This window comes from Motacilla alba, chromosome Z (assembly GCF_015832195.1).
Source record: "Motacilla alba alba isolate MOTALB_02 chromosome Z, Motacilla_alba_V1.0_pri, whole genome shotgun sequence".
Lineage (NCBI taxonomy): Eukaryota > Metazoa > Chordata > Aves > Passeriformes > Motacillidae > Motacilla > Motacilla alba.
Window position 1 is genome coordinate 46502640 of NC_052046.1, and position 19386 is coordinate 46522025.

At 37.3% G+C, this 19386-nt stretch overlaps 1 protein-coding gene across 3 annotated transcripts in view; it reads right to left on the minus strand.

The window, feature by feature from the left end:
- SYK (spleen associated tyrosine kinase) overlaps positions 1 to 19386 on the minus strand; it is a 52279-nt gene that overhangs the window by 15941 nt on the left and 16952 nt on the right. For 2 of the 3 annotated variants that reach the window (XM_038124452.1, XM_038124453.1), the window contains 7 exons: positions 19038 to 19182; positions 18438 to 18891; positions 16813 to 16973; positions 7673 to 7811; positions 6153 to 6234; positions 5044 to 5090; positions 778 to 846 (listed from right to left, as the gene is read on the minus strand). In XM_038124452.1, coding sequence (XP_037980380.1) covers positions 778 to 846; positions 5044 to 5090; positions 6153 to 6234; positions 7673 to 7811; positions 16813 to 16973; positions 18438 to 18891; positions 19038 to 19182 — 1097 coding nt within the window. The remainder of the gene's footprint in view (positions 1 to 777; positions 847 to 5043; positions 5091 to 6152; positions 6235 to 7672; positions 7812 to 16812; positions 16974 to 18437; positions 18892 to 19037; positions 19183 to 19386) is intronic. The other variant, XM_038124454.1, reaches the window with a different exon arrangement.

The window sequence follows — 19386 nt, forward strand, 5'->3', positions numbered from 1 at the left end:
ACTCTGAACAGTAGCCTACCTCTAGGGCTTGTCATGCCTGCTCATTTTTGTTGAAGAGAAACTGGAAATAAATCAATAAACATACAGACTCATGGATTGAATAGGGGCATACATATTATTATTCTCAGCATGCAAACAAACTCATAGCTACATGCTTCAGAACTACATCAATTACTGGACAGCACCATTTTCTGGCCATGTAAAAGCATTTTCAGTAGGACAGGGCAGGGCTCCCCTTGGCTCCCTGGCATCTTGCCAATTTTCCCATTTTACTTGGTCTTGTGCCATCTTACACTTGCCTAAATGTAAGTGAATGCATAAGAAGATTTGTGCACACAGGTTCTGTAAGTATGCATTCTGTTGCTTTTTATTGTTCCCTAAATGTGTTCAGTAATAACATAATTGTGTAAGCAAGACAATTTTCTCATTAGAAAGTAGAAATATAATTTTGTTTAGTTATAACTGAATGGTTTTGAAAAATATTTTATCACATTTTATTTGCAGAAATAGTGAGATCTGCATTATTTTGGCATGACAGAAATAAAAATAAAAAAGAGTCCCTCTATTTTTAAAACTCCTTCAAACCCATTGTTTCAGTTATAAAATCAAGCCCATAATTATGCAGATGATTAGGATAGATGCAGAAAGCTTACAAAATCTTAACAATCTAATTGTTAGTAGTCAAGACAGCAAGCAAAAAGAGGGGGAGAAGAGAGTGAAATTAGTCATTTAAGTATTTTTAACTCAGTCAAAAACCTAAAAAAGTATATGAGGCACCTTTTTGCTGCCAGCCTTTGGGAAGGTGTACGATTTGAGTCTTGAGATAATTCCACCTCCTGCCCAACTCTAGAAACCACAATGTCAAAGAGGAACAGTAAATGTGTCATGAAAATAGCTAAAGATATTTCACAAAATAAAAACACTCTAAAAGAACAAAACATTCCCAAGCTTTCTGTTGCTTGTGCCTTCAAGTACACACATATGATGCATCAAAAAACACAGTACAGGAGATCTTAGTACTAAATTTTATTTTGTCTATATTACTGTCAAACCATTCTGAACCTGTACACATACCTTAAGGCAGTTTTAAAATTCAAATGCATTGCCCTTTGTCCAGATCTTTATTTATGGAGTACTCTGTATGTTTCTCCTGCCTCTGCTACTGAACTTTAGTCGCCCTCCCCCAACCCCGAAACATATTTAGAAACGAGTGGATAACTTTTGTATCTGGAAATATGACTAACGTATCAAGCAAAATTTGAAGCACACTTTGGTCATACAACAAACAGTGTGGTTACTGAAGCAGAAAGCATGCTAGGGAATATTAATTCCAAACAAAAAGAACAGGCTTTACATTTTACACACACACTTATGTTCTGTATAAAGATACCTTCAAAAGATATGCAAATATATTTTACAAGAACACATTAACCTAATTAAATGTGACAAATTAGCATTTTTAGGGGTCACTGAGAGATCATACATGACTATTAAAAACTGAGATGGAGCACTTACTGTTCAAACATTTAGTCTCATGCTGAGGCTAAAACAACAACCTGAGCCACATTCTCAGTCACTTTGAAGTCTTTGAACTTAGATGTTCTGAACTTTTTAATAGCCCATTTGAACTTCTTATTTTCTGAAAAGGTAACTTTTTTAATTGATAGGGTTGGCATATTCCCCAGTATTCTTTTAAAAGAAAATGTCTGATTTCACATTAAAAAGGTATCTTTTGTTTCAAGACACCAAGAGCAGCCACATGGTCCCTGATGCTGCTGGAAGAAGAGAAACTTTTTTGATGCTTGACATTCTTCATAGCTGTGAGACATAAAAATTCAGTGTACTGCATATTGAAAAAGGTTGCTGAGTCAGCTATTTTCTTTTACTTCATGAATTTTTCTTTCCATATTGGGAATAAATGAAACCTGAAGTACTACTTAATTACAGTTTTAAAATAGATAAATTCTCTAAGAGGTCAAGCGCTCCGTTGCACAAGCCAAGCATGGTTCTCATTATACTTTGTCAACAAGAATATCTCCCAGCACTTGAGAAAGCAACTACCTGTAGTTACGGTAACACCGCTTAACTCACATATTTATATTAGACCTACAAATGCATGTTGAGATTAATACCTCATCAGACACAGCAACTAGTTACAGTTAGGCTGTACTCATAAAGGTTAGGTTTATCACTACCACCTAAAAGACTGTGACTAAACAAAATACTGAGAAAGGTTAAGAGGAGAATTTGGGAAATGGCCAGAACTTGGCAGTTTCACTATAATGTCATCAGTTGGAGAACTGAACTAAAGACTCATCTCAAAAGCTCCTCTGTTGGTTTAAATATATATTGGGATGAAATTGATTGCAGGGAGAAAAAAAGTAATTTACAAAATGGAAGGGGTCAAAATCACCTTAAATCTAGCCATGTGAAAAGCAAGAAACATCCCAGTCCATGCATGTTCTGGGAGAAGCAAGAACAAGCAACTCTCCATATTCTGCATGGAAAACTACCTTCAATACAGACATTTAGCATGAAGTCCTTTCTTTGGCAGAGGAAACGTGTTAGTATCACTAAAAAGGAGATGTCCATATTACATTAAACTTAAGCATTTTGTTACTCCAAATGTGTCCATGGAACAATAGCAAATATTAGACAAATCTGATGTGGATTTATGTCCCTGATGTAAATTTTACTCCAAGCTCTAATAACCAACAGTTTACAGATAAATCATTTGGACAGTCTACCTTGCACATCATCCAGCAGTTGTTTCTACATTTCATGCACCTTCTTAAATTCAAAACTACTTCAGATTTGGGCATTCTATTCCACCAACACTTTGGAATAGCACCACTGTATTTTAGGCTGCAATATATACATAAACGAAAAAGATATTGGATATTGAAAAATTAGTCTGGATGGGAGCACCAGTATTAGACTGTTGCTTAGAACTGGCCATTATGTTTTGTTCCTCTACTTCCTCTCTTTTGCTTCTTTATTATAATCAATCCTTTCTCACAAGTCAAGATCATCCCTGTTGCCTTGCTCTGGATTATCTCCTGCCAGACAACGTTCTTCTGTGCAGTGTCAAAAACAGGTGAAAGTCTTTCAGTTGAGACCTTGCCAGAGTCGAACAAGCTGGAAACACATTGATGTTTCCCTTTTCTCTACCAGCATGGTGGTTGCTTGTTCTGTTCCCATCCTGATTCATCGTGGGCATAACACCCTCTGAAAAGCTTTGTCTGCTCACCATTCTGTGATTTATATCTGACTATTAAAAGTGCACTAGTTTCTTGCTGAGCTTCACCCTTTTTATTTTTTCCAGGACATTTCCCTAATTCCTCACAATTATTTTGATATCCAATTCAAAAATTCACTATCCCAATTTACGTATTTTGGCAGTGCTTTTCATAGATGAAAAAACCCCATGCAGTATATTAGAAACGTCAGAAACCCCTAAATGTTAATTATCATAGTGTAAATAATATGAAAATAGATTGCACATCTTCCACATAAGATTTTGTTTGCATTACATATGTTGGTGATTACATATGTTGGTGATTCTTTCTCTTCAAGGTGGTTCAATTTCTGGTTTTGTGTAATCTAAATAATTGTATTTCAGGCATATTAAAAATCTCCATGAGTTACTGCTTTTGCACACAAGTATTAATGTGTGAGAACCTGGAAATATTAAGTGAAATTTTTGAGCTCCATAAACAGTATTAGTTATTTAAAATATTCAATCGTCTTTATTTCTATTACAATAAAGTAATTTAGCAGGTTCATTTTTAAAAAGTCCCAAACACAAAACTCAGATTTCAATTTTAAGAAATTCAAAATATCAAATATATTGAGGATTAAAATAAAATATGCACTTTCACTTAGTTTTGGTGACTTTCTTTTTTAGCTATCATGACAATTCTTAAGCAGTAGCAGTTACATTTACACTTATATTGTGAATTTTTTTGTGGCTATTATGAAATGTACACAGTATTACCACACTGAATGTGCTTGCCCTATCTCTATAACTGAATGTATACCAGATGATACACATGTGGTCTTGTGTGCTTAAACTTCATGGACATCTTTGTAAATGGCGTAGATCCAAACCTCAAGGCATTATTTTTATATTTAATTATTTTTAATTTAAAAAATTATTAATAAAGAAGTAATAAATTTTCAAATATTTTAAATTAAAAAGGAACTGATTTTGATTGCTTAATTTCCAATTCTTTATAAAGGTACCTGATTTTCAGAAGTGAAGGTATGAGAGTGGTTGTTCACAGGCGTGCTAGGAGTCAATTGTATTGAAATAGAGGTAATTGCTTATTTGAATAAATTTCTTTTCTGTAATATGGGACTGCATCAAGATAATGATCTAAATGATTAAGTTATGCAGAGAAATGACTGAAATTAACTCCCTATTTCAGATGAAATCAACCACCTAGAAAAAGACAATATTATGTGATTCTGTGGACGTATCACACCTCAGACGGCTTCTATAGTCAATGGACTTTGAGAACTCAGGTAATTATAGTAACAGGTGGACTTGCTCACTCTTCAAGGAGTGGATGAAAGAATCCCCCCTAAGGCAGTGCATAAGAAATGAAAGCCTTGTGTAAAGTCTGATGTTAACTGCACAGACCAAATATGAAAATGAATTGAACTCCCATTTCTGCTTCAGTCAGCAGATTCTCAAAGTGAACAGCATAAGCGATGTGGTATCTCTCCTCCTAGTGTTGATACAACATTATAGAATATGACCATCAATAAGGCATCTTGCCTATGCAAAATACTGTTTTATCACATACATTATATGTGTAAAAGAGGTTTACAAAATTAAATTATGATTAGCACATCCTAAACACTGATGAAAGCAATACCATGATGGAGTACGTTAAGTTTCTTTAAAAATCACTGTTTATAACCCAAGAAAAATAAACTCACAGTGAAGTAATATCCAAGAATTAGGATTCCCAGAACAGTATGTGACTGTAATCCTCCTCAAATGAATGCTATGGCTATACCTCCACTTTCACTTACCTTAGGAAGTGTTCCAGAAGAAGGATGAGTATTAAAACCAAGATTATCTGCAAAATAATCAAATGTAAAATGATACTGAGCAAGGTGAAATTTTGTGTAAGAACACAGAATTTTACAGAGAGGACGAACTGTGTAGTTTTTAGATCACATTACAGAGTTTCTCTTGAACTATTTTCTTTGCTTTTGACTCATATGCAGCAGACTATGGTACTTCCAGCCACAGAGACAAAAATAAGTGCAGAGCCTAAATGATTCAAAGGAGAATGAAAATAATGGTGGAAAAAAGCATGTAGTGATTCAAATGAATGGAAAAAGTAAAAACTTCAGGGTGGGACTTGATGGTCCTAGTGTCTTTTCTAACCTAAATGGTTCTAAGATTATATTTTATTATTCTCTATCCTCTCACCATGGCACTGGCATCCAGTTAAAATGACAGAAGTTGGCTTTAGAGAGAGAAAATCAGTTCTGGAAGAGCAGAAGTTGGACATAGATCAGTCAGATACATCTCTTTTCCCTTTTCAGTCAGGGCAAGAGGGAGGACAAGGTCTCTTCAGTGTGACATGCCATTAAAGAAGAAACAGGATAAAAAGCACACTGACACTTTCCTCCACCTCTTCTCCCCCTTTCCCACAAGTTATCAAGGAATGTCCCTCTGAGCCCACTTTCAGTGTTGGGTGCAGCCAGTGCCTTGTTCTGCCCTGCTCTCCCCAACACAGGAACTCACCTGCTGGATGCACGACTCACTGCAGGAATGATTAATTCCTGCAGCAGCACTGCTGCTGTGCCTGCTTCAGCTTGGAGTAAGGACCACCGGAGCAGTGCTGGGAAGACCACCTTGTTCATGTTTGTGGTCCAGGTAACACACACTGCCCCACTTTGAGCAGCAAAGCACATTTCTGATCTAACAATAATTAAGACCCAGCAGTAATTCGACTTGGTAGCCCTAAGCTACAGGATCTGCCTCCATCATGCGCAGTCTGGCAGATATTGCCTCATTTGAAAAAGTGGAAAATCTGCACCCACCTATAGGGCAAGTGGAAAAAATTCACACATATTTATCATAATTATCATGTCTTTCAACACATATAAAAATAATAGGAATAACTCACCATTTTCTGAGCCATGTTGTGGACAAGGAATGGTAAGAACCCTTAATAATCCATCTGGTTTGTATGAATAATGCTCAACTAACTAGCAAAATGAGAGGGAAGGGGAAAAAAAAAGAAATAATGAGAGAAAAAGATAGGAAAATGAGGGTGGTATCATTAAATATATTGTCTCTAGAAATGTGTGCCTATGTACAATAGCTGATCTGTATCACAACAAATGACCTTGGAATACAACAGATCTTTACTGCACATATAATTTACTTTATTTTTATTTAGCAGGGGTGCATGTTTCTGAAGGAGCCTTGTGAATAAATGTGCAATATTATCCAGGAACTGGATTTATAAGGGTCAGTATTCCCCCCTGGTTCTGCTACTAAACAGCTTTGTAACTCTGAGCAAATAACTTATTTTCATGTCTCTGAGTTCCCACTCTCTCTTTTTTTTCTTTTCTTTTTTTTTTTTTTTTTTTTTTTTTAATTTTTGGGGATAATTACAGTGCAAGAATTGCCCTAATATGCAATGCTTTCTTTGGACCTTAGAATCACAATGGGATGTGCACAGTTAATAAATGTAGCACAGTAGTTGTGGCCATTTGTGCTCCTGGATTGTCCTCTCCAATCATCTTTTACAAGTTTGTTACAGCTGTTTTCCATTTGGGTATAAAGGAGAAGGTCTGTAAGTGTAAGAGTTGCAGGCATGTTCACAGTTCACAAAAATTGTAAGATAGCAGCGCTGCTTTTAAATTTCTAGTGACATCAGGAAAGAAATACAAAGATCCTAGGAATTAATACATGCAAGCAAAGATTCACATTTTAGATCTGTGACTCACTTAACTCATTTTAATAGATTTTTAAGCAAGAGGGCATAAGAGATTTCTGCAGGGATTTCAATTCCCTTAGTATTTTCAATTTACAACCACCATTTCACCAGTATACAGTTTTAGTACCAACTATGGCATGGACTTGTTAATTGCTTAATCTTTACCAGGATTCACACATTTTTTGGAGGTAAGCCTCAGCCAGCCATGCTTTAGCAGACTTGAAGGTAGAGAATTTCAAAGGTAAAGACTGCATTATGTGTGCAACATCTTAAACTATCCTCTTTTTGCTTGCTAGAATTCTGTTGGTTGCTGTCATAAATGACATTAGCAAAAGACTAAACCAAGCATATCCATTACTGAAGATGGTTAGTTGCAAATGCAAACGGACTTTCATTCTAGAGAATGTTCAGCTAATAATATAATAACTAATAATAAACACAGTTTTGAACTCAGCCAGGCTGCAATATCACATTTAAAAGTCAATAAACTCTCTACACTCACATAGCGTTGTACTTTAACATTTGTTTTCTTCATATAGAGAAACCACACAATGTTGCAAACATATCACAAATAACCTGCCAAAGCATGTTGGTTTTAGCCAAGAACTATTGTCACAAGGCAATATAAAACAATGTCGGTCAGTTGGTCAGTTATATGGAAATGTGATGGTAGATATTCATGTGACATAAACTTAACAGACCTGCCACAGGGTGTCAAATCTTTTTCCATCTGGTATGGAGAGTTTTCCTGTCTTATCTCTGTCAATACGATAGTGCAGTACTTTTCCATCATTCAGTAGGCACAGGGCATAGGAACCATTGCTGTCTCTTTCTCGGATACTGTAGAAATAAGAAAGACTTTCAGGATTTACCAGGAATGAACATTCTTTTTTAATCACCCTTTCCTTAAAGCTTTTGAATTAAAACCAAAACAAAATCAGCATTGCAACTTCTGAAAACATTTTGTTAAGCCCTTCATTTATTTCTTAATGTAATTAACTTTCAGGTAAATTGACTAAAGGTTCTCTTTTTTTCCTTCCAAAAAGGCAACAGATGAAAACAAAAAATCAATAATGTAAGGCACTGTAAGGCAGCTACAGAACACTGTACACTGCATAAAGCACAGTTTGGGCAAATATGCATTTTAAAGGTTCTGCAGTACTGGCTTGCTTCTCTTGTATCTTTTATTTTGAAATAAAGAGATGACAGAACAGAATATAAAATACTAAAAGGATATAATATGAAAAGGCAAAATTTTTGTGTTTGAAATAGCTTGCTGTGTGGCTGGGAATTTAAAGAAAATATGTATTTCTGTAATCATCAATTCTTATAATTTCAGGAAACACATCAATGGTTTGTTGCAGATTTCACATAAAATTCATATGAAACTTAACATGGTATTGAAGTGTACATGTCTCATCTAAACTTCACCACGGAGAGGACAGCAAATGTAATATAAAAACTTTGTCTAAAATTCATAGGTAGGATGATCTCCTCTTCTTTCAGGAGACCTTTGAGTGCCCTCGGAGATGCCCATAAAACATGACAGAGTTCTTATATGTGCACTCAGGGCAAGCTGACACTGAGACCAGGATATTCTAATTACTGGACCCAGAACAGATTGGAGTTTGTTACTAGCTCCATCACAGCTGGTGCAACATTTCTTAGTTTAGAAAGAAGGTTTTTTCTTTCAGTCAGGTTCCCATGGTCACTGACAGCTGACAGTGTGACAGCAATAGAATAGAATAAAACTGACTGCTTTTTTCCCATTTTTTTTTAATGAAAAGCTTAGATTCTGGAGCACTAAAACATTTCTTGTTCTGGTGTGCACAGAAATCTACTTACTCTCCCTTGAATTTTTTAACAGCCTTGAAAAGAAATATAGTGGTAAATTCTCACAGAAGCTTTGCTGGTGCAACACTGGCACTTGCTTTTATATCTCAGGAGATTGCAGAGGCAAATATTATTCTCCTCAGCTGACTCTCTCAAGGCTGAAGTAAAACTGTATTTTGTCTGAATTACTTATGCACCTTTTTCTTTCAAATAGCATGATTCTTGTTGCCTAAGTTATGAAAAGGACACTAGCTAAAAGAAAAGGGAAGTAGGGTCAGTTTTTTGTTTTCTGAAACTAAAGTAACTTGTGTAAGTCTCTAAAGCAAATTGAAACACATTGTGGTTTCTTCATGGCATATAGGTGTTTTCTCAGCATGCTGATTTCCTGTGCTGACTGACCAGTGAAGAGCAACAGGCTCTGCTAAAATGAAGAGTGACTTTTACTTTGTCTTCTTCTGACCTGCTCAAAGCAAATAAACCTTAGAAAAATATTTTCAGAATAGAGGGCATTGTTTCTAAAACACAAACAAATGGCATTTCATTGCAATCAGGCTTCTGTTCAGAATAGCACAAGTAAGATTATAAAAATGCAATGGATTGATTCTCAGTGACAAATATCCTTCATGTTTCACAGGAAGAAATGGAGGCTCCAATACAATTCAGCTCTACTAAAACTGGTTCTCATTTGCAAGAGCTGTTACTCTAATGAGAGGCATTGCAAATATTTCTTGAAAGCATGGGCACCCGTGGGAGGGGAGAGTCCTGGTTTCTGAAGACTATGGCACAGACTCAAACAGCTCTATCACACTTCAGGGCAGGATTTAGGTGGAGTTCAGGTTTATAGGGTTGTAATTGCACTTCAGAGCTTTTCCTTCCCCTGACCAAACAGCTACACAACTCTGGAGCCATCTGCAGCTCACAGCCATGTTAACTTCTGTCAGACAGCTCTGTCACTGCACATCCTGAAAACACTTCCATTCTAACACATGATCAATCAGGGTCCAGCGGCACCCCTTCTCCCTTAGGGTTATGGAGCAGATGGGTTTTAAACTGTAGTCAGTCAACTCCAGCACAACCTAGATCCCTACAAAAGACGAAATCAGGAGGTACACAACCTGGATCCCCACAAAACATGAAACCAGAAGATACTACTATCTTTCCAAAGATGTCTGAAAAGCAGGCGTATCAAGTGCATTAAACTGACAGTTTAAGTCTTAGTTTTGGCAAACTGAACTCTTACTGCATGACATGGATTGCCCCAAGCCACGTTTCACAATTTCACTTTGATTTTGCAGACTGCAGTTATAGCTGTCTAGGTTAGGCTAAGCCTCCAGAACTGCAGCTGGGTAACAGTATCCCACTCTATGTCAACAGTTGCTGTAAAAAATAGAATAAAAGGCAAATGCTATTCAAACAAAAAGGTTGCAACCTGAAACCTCTTTAAATGGACAGAAAAGTTTCCCATCTTGATGGTACTGCTTGTGTTACCCAGGGCCTTCATATCAGATCTGGGAGCTCTCTTCATATATGGAATTTTCCTTGTATGGCAAGTAACAATTTTCAGAATGTTGAGAAAAAGAAATCCAAATGCACTCTCTGCTTTAAAGTGCTCTGAAATTAAACACAATATTTACTGTTCTTCAATAAAAACTGCTAAATAAAAAGGTCTTAATTGAAAAATTTTGGCAAGGAAGGAAGCCAGCAGTGAGATATCACCTGGTCTCCATTTCATGATGTTGCAGAGATTTGCAAATGTACAGAAGAAAAACATAAAGATAATAAACACCTGAAAATAACACTGTTGCTTCATCCACTGAATTCATCATAAATACGAACAACTTCATTGAGAACAGATTTGAGTACATACGTAGCATATGTAGCACTTAGAGAAGAACCAAGGTATCTAGATTTTTTTTTTTTGTGACATACATTTTTAAAACAGCAGAACAAGGAATGTAGAAAGTAAAATTGTTACCTGATGCAATGCAGAGAATATTTAGGTATTGATTTTATATTTCATGCAAGGTGTGTTTGAGTATTTTTTGTGGTTTTGGGAGTGCAACCTAGACCAATAACAACCAATAACAATTTGGAGCATTATTACAGACAGTGTAAATAGCTATCCACTCCTTCCTTTGGTATTTTCACATGGAAGCAAAAAGAACAGAGTCCCAATTTTTTCTGTTTCCATCTGAAAGCCCAAACGATCCCTCTCTTTCTAAAGAAAAATATCCCTGAGGGTCAAAGAAATAAATTGCTATTACAATATGCCTCATTGACCGTGTAGAAGAAAACAGAATTCACAGCATTCTGCAACAGAGAATTATGAAGAAAATAAACAAGCAAAATGCTTGCTTTAGGAATGGTGTGAAATTATTCTTGCTCCTGAATCCAAAGGCATGCTAAATTTTATTCTTGGCATTGCTTTGCCTTCTCAGCAATTACAGCTTTGTTGATGCCAGAGATACTGACACTCCCCACTGCTGATAGAGCTCCAGCCATTCCCTGCTTGTCTTGCCCTCTCTCTTCATGACCATCTCTCGGGTAACGCTACTAACAACATGGCTACTCATTATCATGTCAAATATCTGCTGCACATTGCATATGTTCCAAGTCTGCGGGTAATAAGAAATGAAGTTGGTGCCATCTGTAAAAGAATTATATAAAGGGCAAAATGGATTGACTGCTGTCTTCATTTGCATCATTTCTTCTCCCCTGTTTGCTAACACATTCAAAGCTGTTTCAGAAATGTCAGAACACTACAGAATTTAGGAGATATCTCAGCTTCACACTATTGCTATCTACAATGGAACCTAAAAATTCATCTCCTGGTGAGTCTGCTGCACAGTTACAAAATACTTTTGTGAGAAGGATTGCATCAAATTTGTCTATTTAGTTGACTTCACCTTGGCAGCAAAATACACCATGGTCCACCAATCCCCTAACAAACAGCTCTGCAGTAAAACTGCACTGAAATAGGAGATCCTAATACAGCTGTCTCAGTTAGGTCACAGCTTTTCTTCACATCTCAGATCCACTCTGCTGAAGCACCCAGTGCAGAGCCCATCTTGAGAGGCCACAGCTCAGCTGCATTGGTCTGCAAGTGGCACCCAACATGTACCTAACTGAAGATCAATAAACAGCTCTCCCAAAGTGTCATGGGCATCATCCAGGCTGCTGGGGAGAGGCAGAAAGCACCTCCAGAAACACAGTTCATTGTCTGTGTGTTATCTTTTACCTTGAAAACTTTTATGGTCTTTTATGGCTCATCTAAGCCTAGTAACTCCTTGGCACTTTCAAGAGGAACTTCATCATTAATAAATAACCCTGAATTAGGGTCACATTTAATAGGATTGTTTTCATCTTCTATGATGTCAACAATGTCCAGTCCCTATTATGAATAGAAACTTAATACTGATAAAATTATCTAAAAAATTCTCTACATGGTCAGAAAAATGACCTAGCTCAGTACGCAGTCTGGTAGCAGCAAACTCCTACAAGAAGGCAGCAATATTAGTGTAAATATATACTGCTACATATATATATATATATACATATATATATATTTATATATACTGCTACATTTTATGTAGCAGTATATATAAATATATACTGCTACATGAAACAGAAATCTTTGGTCAGACAAAAGACTCTTACAGACAACTGCACTTAAAAGCTTATACTTTTGAAATACTGTTACTAGTACTAAGTATCGTGACATATAAGAGACAACTTAGTTTCTAGTTGTCATGGAATGCCAAGATGTGGCATATTACTGTGGCTCATTATGAAAGGCTAAACTAGATTTGTCCTCTTTAATATTCTCATTATGTACTGAAGACACTCATTGGACACCAAAATAGTTTTCTACTTTCCTTTTACACAACTGTTCGTATTTTATGTGAACTACATACAGCTGAGAACACACGTAAAAAGTTTATATAGACCAAACCGCTAATTTGCCCTGCCTTCACTCACAATTTTCCTAATATTGAATTTTTAAGTTTAACAGTATTTCTGAATTTTCTTTATCCTCCTCTAACTTCAGAATTCCTGTTTTTTAATGCATATGCAAGACCACATGCTTGTATAACTTAAGTGGTTGCTACTGATGGCAAGATATGCCAACCCTCACCACATACCAGAAGTGTTTCTTCTGTGAAACTACAGAGGAAACTAACTCTTCTACTGTTTGCTTTCAGCAAAGTTATAATTTATTATTCAACACTTCCACACATGCATGCATGAACTCACGTAGATATAAACAATATTATAAATATTTAATGATGCATTATTAAAAATACTATTAAAATATTAATAAAAGTATTACCAACATTAACAGTTTGATCTATGGTTAATGTTCCTTACCAGACAAAATGTAATAAACCCCAGATGTTTGGTCAAGAACCATCATCCAACACAGAATGTGTTAATGTAGTTAAGTGGGGCTTCAGACATAAAGTTCTCAATTTTCAGTTTCTTTTCAGATAATTTTAGAAATATTTTACTTCTGTTCCACTGCTTCCCCACCCCCGTCCCCCTCCCTCCCAAGTTCGTGCCTAGAGTGGCAATCTTACATAAACATTCTTCGCAGAAGAGGTAGAAAATAGTTCCATTTCATGTCATGGTTTCTGTGTTTGGTTTTGAAAACAATCTCTCTAGCATCCACACACATACTTCACTGACTTTTAAGCCATGAAAAAAACTTTTAAAAGATCTTTGAAAATTCCCTGGTAAAACATCCACATTTAGCTCAAAAGTTTTTCTTGGATGCATTGTAGTGTTATTTTTATGGTGCTATTCATGATATTTTGAAGCGCAGTCAGGAAGCTTTTCTACTATTTCCATATTTAAACCATTAAAATAATTCTTGATTTGATAAGCTTGTATTGCAGCACAGCAGTGCTGAAGAAATCTACATTATAGCTGTATACACAGAGTGCTGGACTGGATTTTGTTTCAAGGTAGGTAGGTAAGATGGATAGCAAATTTCTGGTGTAATGAAGTTTTGGGGAGCCTTGTTAAAAATATACAGAATTATTATATCCTTCTAAGATTTATTATTTTCTCCAATATGATTTTTGTCACATACAAGTATTCACTTGTGGACTTGTTAAATAACTTCAGGAGTACCTAATCTCTTTAAAAATCTAGCTCCTATCTTTGTTCCCAGGTTCCAATTCCTACCACAACAATCAAATATCTCTTACACTTACATGTTTGAAAAAGTTTTCCCTTTCAGTCAGCTACTGGGCTTGATTATCTTGACCAGTGTTAGAAAAACACTAATTCACTAGTTCACTAATTCACAGTCACAACTTCAAAGCCTTCAATCCACAGATGTACAGAATATTCTGGCAAGCACTGCTGCTGGGTAAGTAAAACTATGTGTGTGCCTGAAATGTAAAACAATGCCTTACACTCACACTCAACTGTTTTGCTGCTTATGCTTCAGTTGGCCAGAAATGAGTGGTTTATTTCTCAACGCCTGCTGAGCAGGCCCATGTTAAGCAATCCACTGCAGAAAGCAATAAACCCCTCTGAATCAGACAGTTCTTTTGCTATTTGTGATGAGCCTCTAAGTGTATGGGTCTGAGAGCTAGAATGGCTCAGGAATGTAAAATAACTGATTCCAACATAAATGAACAACACATTATTTCTCCTCCTGCACTGGCTACTGAACTGTGGGGTAGATGAAGTTCTCTCCCTGTGTCTTCCCTGAGCCTACAGCAGCAAATGGCAGCTGAGTGGCTACTACACTGGCCAGATAGGAAGTCTGTGCAAGAACAATTAATACATGAGAAAGCATCCTACAGATGCAGAAGTAAACAGTCTTGTCCTTAATAACAGGTACCCAAGATCAACACACTAGCAGTTTATATTATTTAAGCTTCAATGGCAGTTCTCGTGGTTTAAACAGAGCCTTAAAATCAGCATTTTCTCCTCTATGAGCTTCTCCACCCGATATGAAAGCAGCCACTCGAGTTCCATCAAAACTATGTAAATATGGATCCATTGACATAGCCAGTCCCGTGGGAGAAGGTCTGAATGCTCCCCCACAACTCATTAAGCATGTCACTACAAAGAGCATCAGAAATGCCTCCTAGGCCATCTTTAAGGAACACAGGAAAATGCTGGGAAAATATTTCTGGTCAAAGCACTAGGACTGTTTAAAGATTAAAAAGAAACTACTGTTTATAATAGAGGCTGAAAATGTCAAATCTCTTAGAAAATTTCACTCCCTTACTCCAAAACCCATCCCTGTTGTTAAGAAATGCTAGCTAGTGGATCCTTCTCTTGGAAGAAAAACTAGATTCCTTCCCCCCGTGCCCCCTGCCCCCCCGCCCTTGCCCCAAAGAGAAGTACTTTGGCCACAGAGGAACCAATGTGCGCCTGAGGCAAACTGGAAAAGCTGCCAGCTCTAATACATGAGCAACATCATGACTCAGCTGATATAAAGTTGATTTGCTAAGGTGTTAAAACAGAAAGCAAAAAGCAATATATTTTTAGGTATAAAAATTGTCCTTAAAATAAAGGATTGCTTTTTCTTTCAATTACTGGACCTTCTGTCTAAAAAGTAGAAGGAGCTAGCAAAATCACAGGGCAAGAAAAAGGAGAGTTTGTGTGGTGATGTTGGGCTGGTAACTGGTAACAGCAATTATGTTCATCAAATCCTCTGAACTATGCAGCAGAAAGATATGTATCTGGCTCCACAAATTTTTGTAACTTGTGTAACAGTTTCTTTTTTTTTTACTACAAGAATGAAAAAATCTGTGACAAGCTTTTTACAGTGTTTTGTTACACACAGCAGCAAAAGCAACTGGGTAAGCACCCCTCTGGATGTGGTCCCCATCAATATGGAATATGAGGCTGAAAACAGACATTCATGGCTACTTGGGTGAGACTGGCTATGAAACAAAAAATTGAAGTACTGAGGGAAGAAAAGAGAGTTCAAGAAATGAGATATCACTACAGTCAAAGCATTTGTGATTAAGACCTCATAGGAATTCACTCTACAGGAAATAGGACTTAAAGGAGTTACCGGTTCCTGTCAACTAAGACTGAAACATGGAAATATGCAAGGGTTGCACCCACATTAGCAATAAGTATGGCACAATTACAGAAAATCAGTAAAGTGAAAGAATTGGTACTGAAGAATCATATCCTTACTGCACTCACTTGTGGGGTTTCACTACTTCTAAAATAGCCAAAGAAGGCTGAGTGCTAAAGAAAACTACCTAGGTAGGTGATGAAATTTCCCTCAGAAATTATACAGTTCTATGTGATCCTTACTTGACCTTGAATTTTAAACCTAATTTTTCAATTTTTTTTTATCATGATATAAATACTTTCTGGGTGGGGGTGGGAATGACAAAAGACAGCTCTGTTAAAATACTGGTATTTTTCAAATGAGGATTCTCCAAACAAACCCCTGGCCCTAGTCCTTGACGGCTGTCAGTCACTATCCTAATGCCACATTTGTGCTCAGAAAACAAAAGATCATTAGGTTTGGTAAATACAGAGGGTAAGCAGCAGACACAAAATAGTGCTGTCAAGGTAGAAGAGATCATTTTATTGCTTAATGACAAAACAAAGCACTACCACTGTTCCTGGGAGACTTGACAGATACAGATCCCAACAGCTCCTAACATAGGGAGTTTGTATCTAATTGTACCAGTTTAATAAGCCTGTGTTTTGGGTGCAGGTGGTCAGGCTTTAACAGTGGGACTCCAAAGGCCAGGGGGTGCCCTGGACTGGTCACAACTGGTACCAGCAGGCCCTAGTGGACACCCTTGCAGGTGTTCCAGGCTTTTGTTATATTTTTCCATCTTCAGTTAAGTGTGGGACTTGAGGGCAGGAAGCACCAAGTCACGTAAGTTATGCTGAGCTGGGTGCACTCACTGTGGACAAACCACGTTTTAGGGCATAGTCTCATTTGATATTTATTCAAAAGAGTTGCACAGTAGCACTGGAGGCAAACAGCAATACCACAGAAAAATAAACTCACAGAAATTTTCCATTGTTTCTTGATCCGATGAGGATACGGTGTTCTGACTCCTCCCGAGAGATCCTCCCGTGGAACCATGGCATCTTCTCATGGGCTGTAGTGGCAATCAGCTTCTCCAGCTGAGGCTTCTGACTAATGATAGCTTGTTCAAGAGCATGCCCCTAGAGAGAAGTAAAAACATGGTGAAACAGTCAAACTATCTTCTGCAATAAAAAGATGACAGGTAGACTCTCAGTCTTTTGTGACTGCTTTTGGGACATCCAAAAGCTACACATATTTGTAGTGTGTGAAGGCCTGGTTGCTCTAAAGATTTTAAACCAGAAACTAACATATCACAAAACTAGGGTTCTCCATCTACCTCTGAGAAAAAGAAGGAAAACTAACTAGTAAATAAAACCACCTATATATCAGTATTTAAGCTTAAAATAAAGTCATATTGTTATGCTAATGAGACATGGCTAAATGAAGTTAGTGTCAGTCTGAGCTTTCAAACGCACCTCCAAATTTCATATCCTATGGCAGTATACTAAAATAAACCGAATGTGCTTTGCACTATTGCAGCATGTCTATGTCAAAGACATCAATGCAAATTTTCCCAGACAGAACAGTCCCCATTTTAGAGTGAATTATTCAGAGTAATATTAACTTAGACATTTCTAACCTTTTCTACAACCTACCACTTCTAAATTGGGCTCAGAATCTGAGGGCAACCCCCATTAGTTTCACCAGTGTTTAACCAGAGCTCATCAACTTCCCTCTAGATTGAGCTCAGACTCATCAGAAAAGACACTCTGAACCCCAGCAGTTACAGAAAATGTTGTATAAGTGTCAGGTTTTCCCAGTTTGGGGGTTGCTCCATGTATTTTACATAGCAGAATTCACAGGGTTACTTGCTAGCAGCAAAATAGATTAGGAACCTTGAGTTTCTTCATGAATTCATAAAAGTAACCCATGACATCTCAAGGTGAAATAATACTCTCTTTGCAGCCTCCTATACCGGTGTTTCCATGTCAAAAATGGCTTCTTCATAGTCATTCCCAGGAAATAATCCAACATCTTGTCCTCCACATGGAAAATTCCTGCTTGACCCCCGCAGCACTGAAGATGTATAGGCAGTGCTCTGCAGTGTAGAAACTGTTCTCTTTCACGAACAATTTCTGTTTTGGACATAATTTAAATTAACAACACAGAAACAAGGCCAGCTAAGAGAGTAAGATGTGAAATAAGTCATCAAGTCACCATGCCTGCCTGCACATCAATCCATAAAAAAATCAGAATTAAAAGCAATGAGACAAACCATTTCTGTATCTTGTTCATGAAGTGTATTAATTTTTGGTCCAAATCTGACGGCATACATGGCATACGTTAGTGCAGAATTGGGTAAGATTATACTAGACCAGGACATTGTAGAAATTCTAAGGGCTTAAATTTCAGGAAAACTACACTTATCGCCAAGTTACTGCATGTACTGAGGAGAAAAACCCCTCACTGTTAAATCTCAAACAGCTGTGATTTCATTGTGAAAAAATGCTACCTAGCAGCACCAACTGCTGGCAACAAACACTGCAATCTCTTTTTTCTCCTAGCTCAAAGATTAATTTATGGTGAGATCAGTCTGATTTTACCTGCAAATTCCAAGTCTGCTTGACATACTCTCTGATGAGGTTCTCTTTCAAATCTTCGAAGGGTCCTGTTTTGGGTTCAACACCTGGTGGCCGGTTGAAAGGTTTTCTCAGTAGACAGATGAGGCCATCTGCTTCTCCTGAGTGGTAGTTAATGAGTTCAGCAGGACTGGCATGTGACTTGCCTCCTGCAATAGCATAGGAGCCACTCAGCTCCCTCTCAATTGTATAGTGGTGAACCTTCCTTCCATGGGCCAAGGATAGGGCAAAGCCCCCCAGGTAATTCCGGCTTTGGCGGAGCAAGTATAGTCCATCACTTGCTCCTCCCTGCATCAGATACTCCTCGGCATCCTCACGTGTGATATTACCAAAGAAGTATGGCAAATGGTTAGCAGGGTTTGATGTGTTGGAAGCCATGGTTTTTTCTTTTCTAAGCAGCAAGCCTAGAATACTGTATCTGAAAATACAAAGACAGCGACATGAATGTCAGTAGAAAAAAGAGGATAAACCAGTAAGCTAGCAGTTCACCTGCAGTATCACAGAATGATTTAAGCTGGAATAGACCTCTAAAATCATTGAGTCCAAACTTGAACCAATCACCACCTTGTCAGCAAGACCATGGCACTGAGTGCTCTGTCTCCACTTGTTTCTTGAACACCTCCAGGGATGGTGACTCCATCATCCCCCTCAGCAGAGCATTCCAATGTTAAACAGCCCTTTCTGTGAAAAAATTCACCTGATGTCCAACCTGAAAATCACCAGGGAGCATAGCTTAAGGTAATTTTAGTAATACATTTGTTGGTGATACATATGTTGACAATTAAAAAATTATTTTAAAGTGAAGATTCCATTTTTATATTTATCTTGTTAGAAGTTGTTTGCCTAAATCCCATCAGCTCTCTTTTCCTGTTTCCCAGCACCTTGGCTAGAAGTGGACAAAGTGATCAGAAGT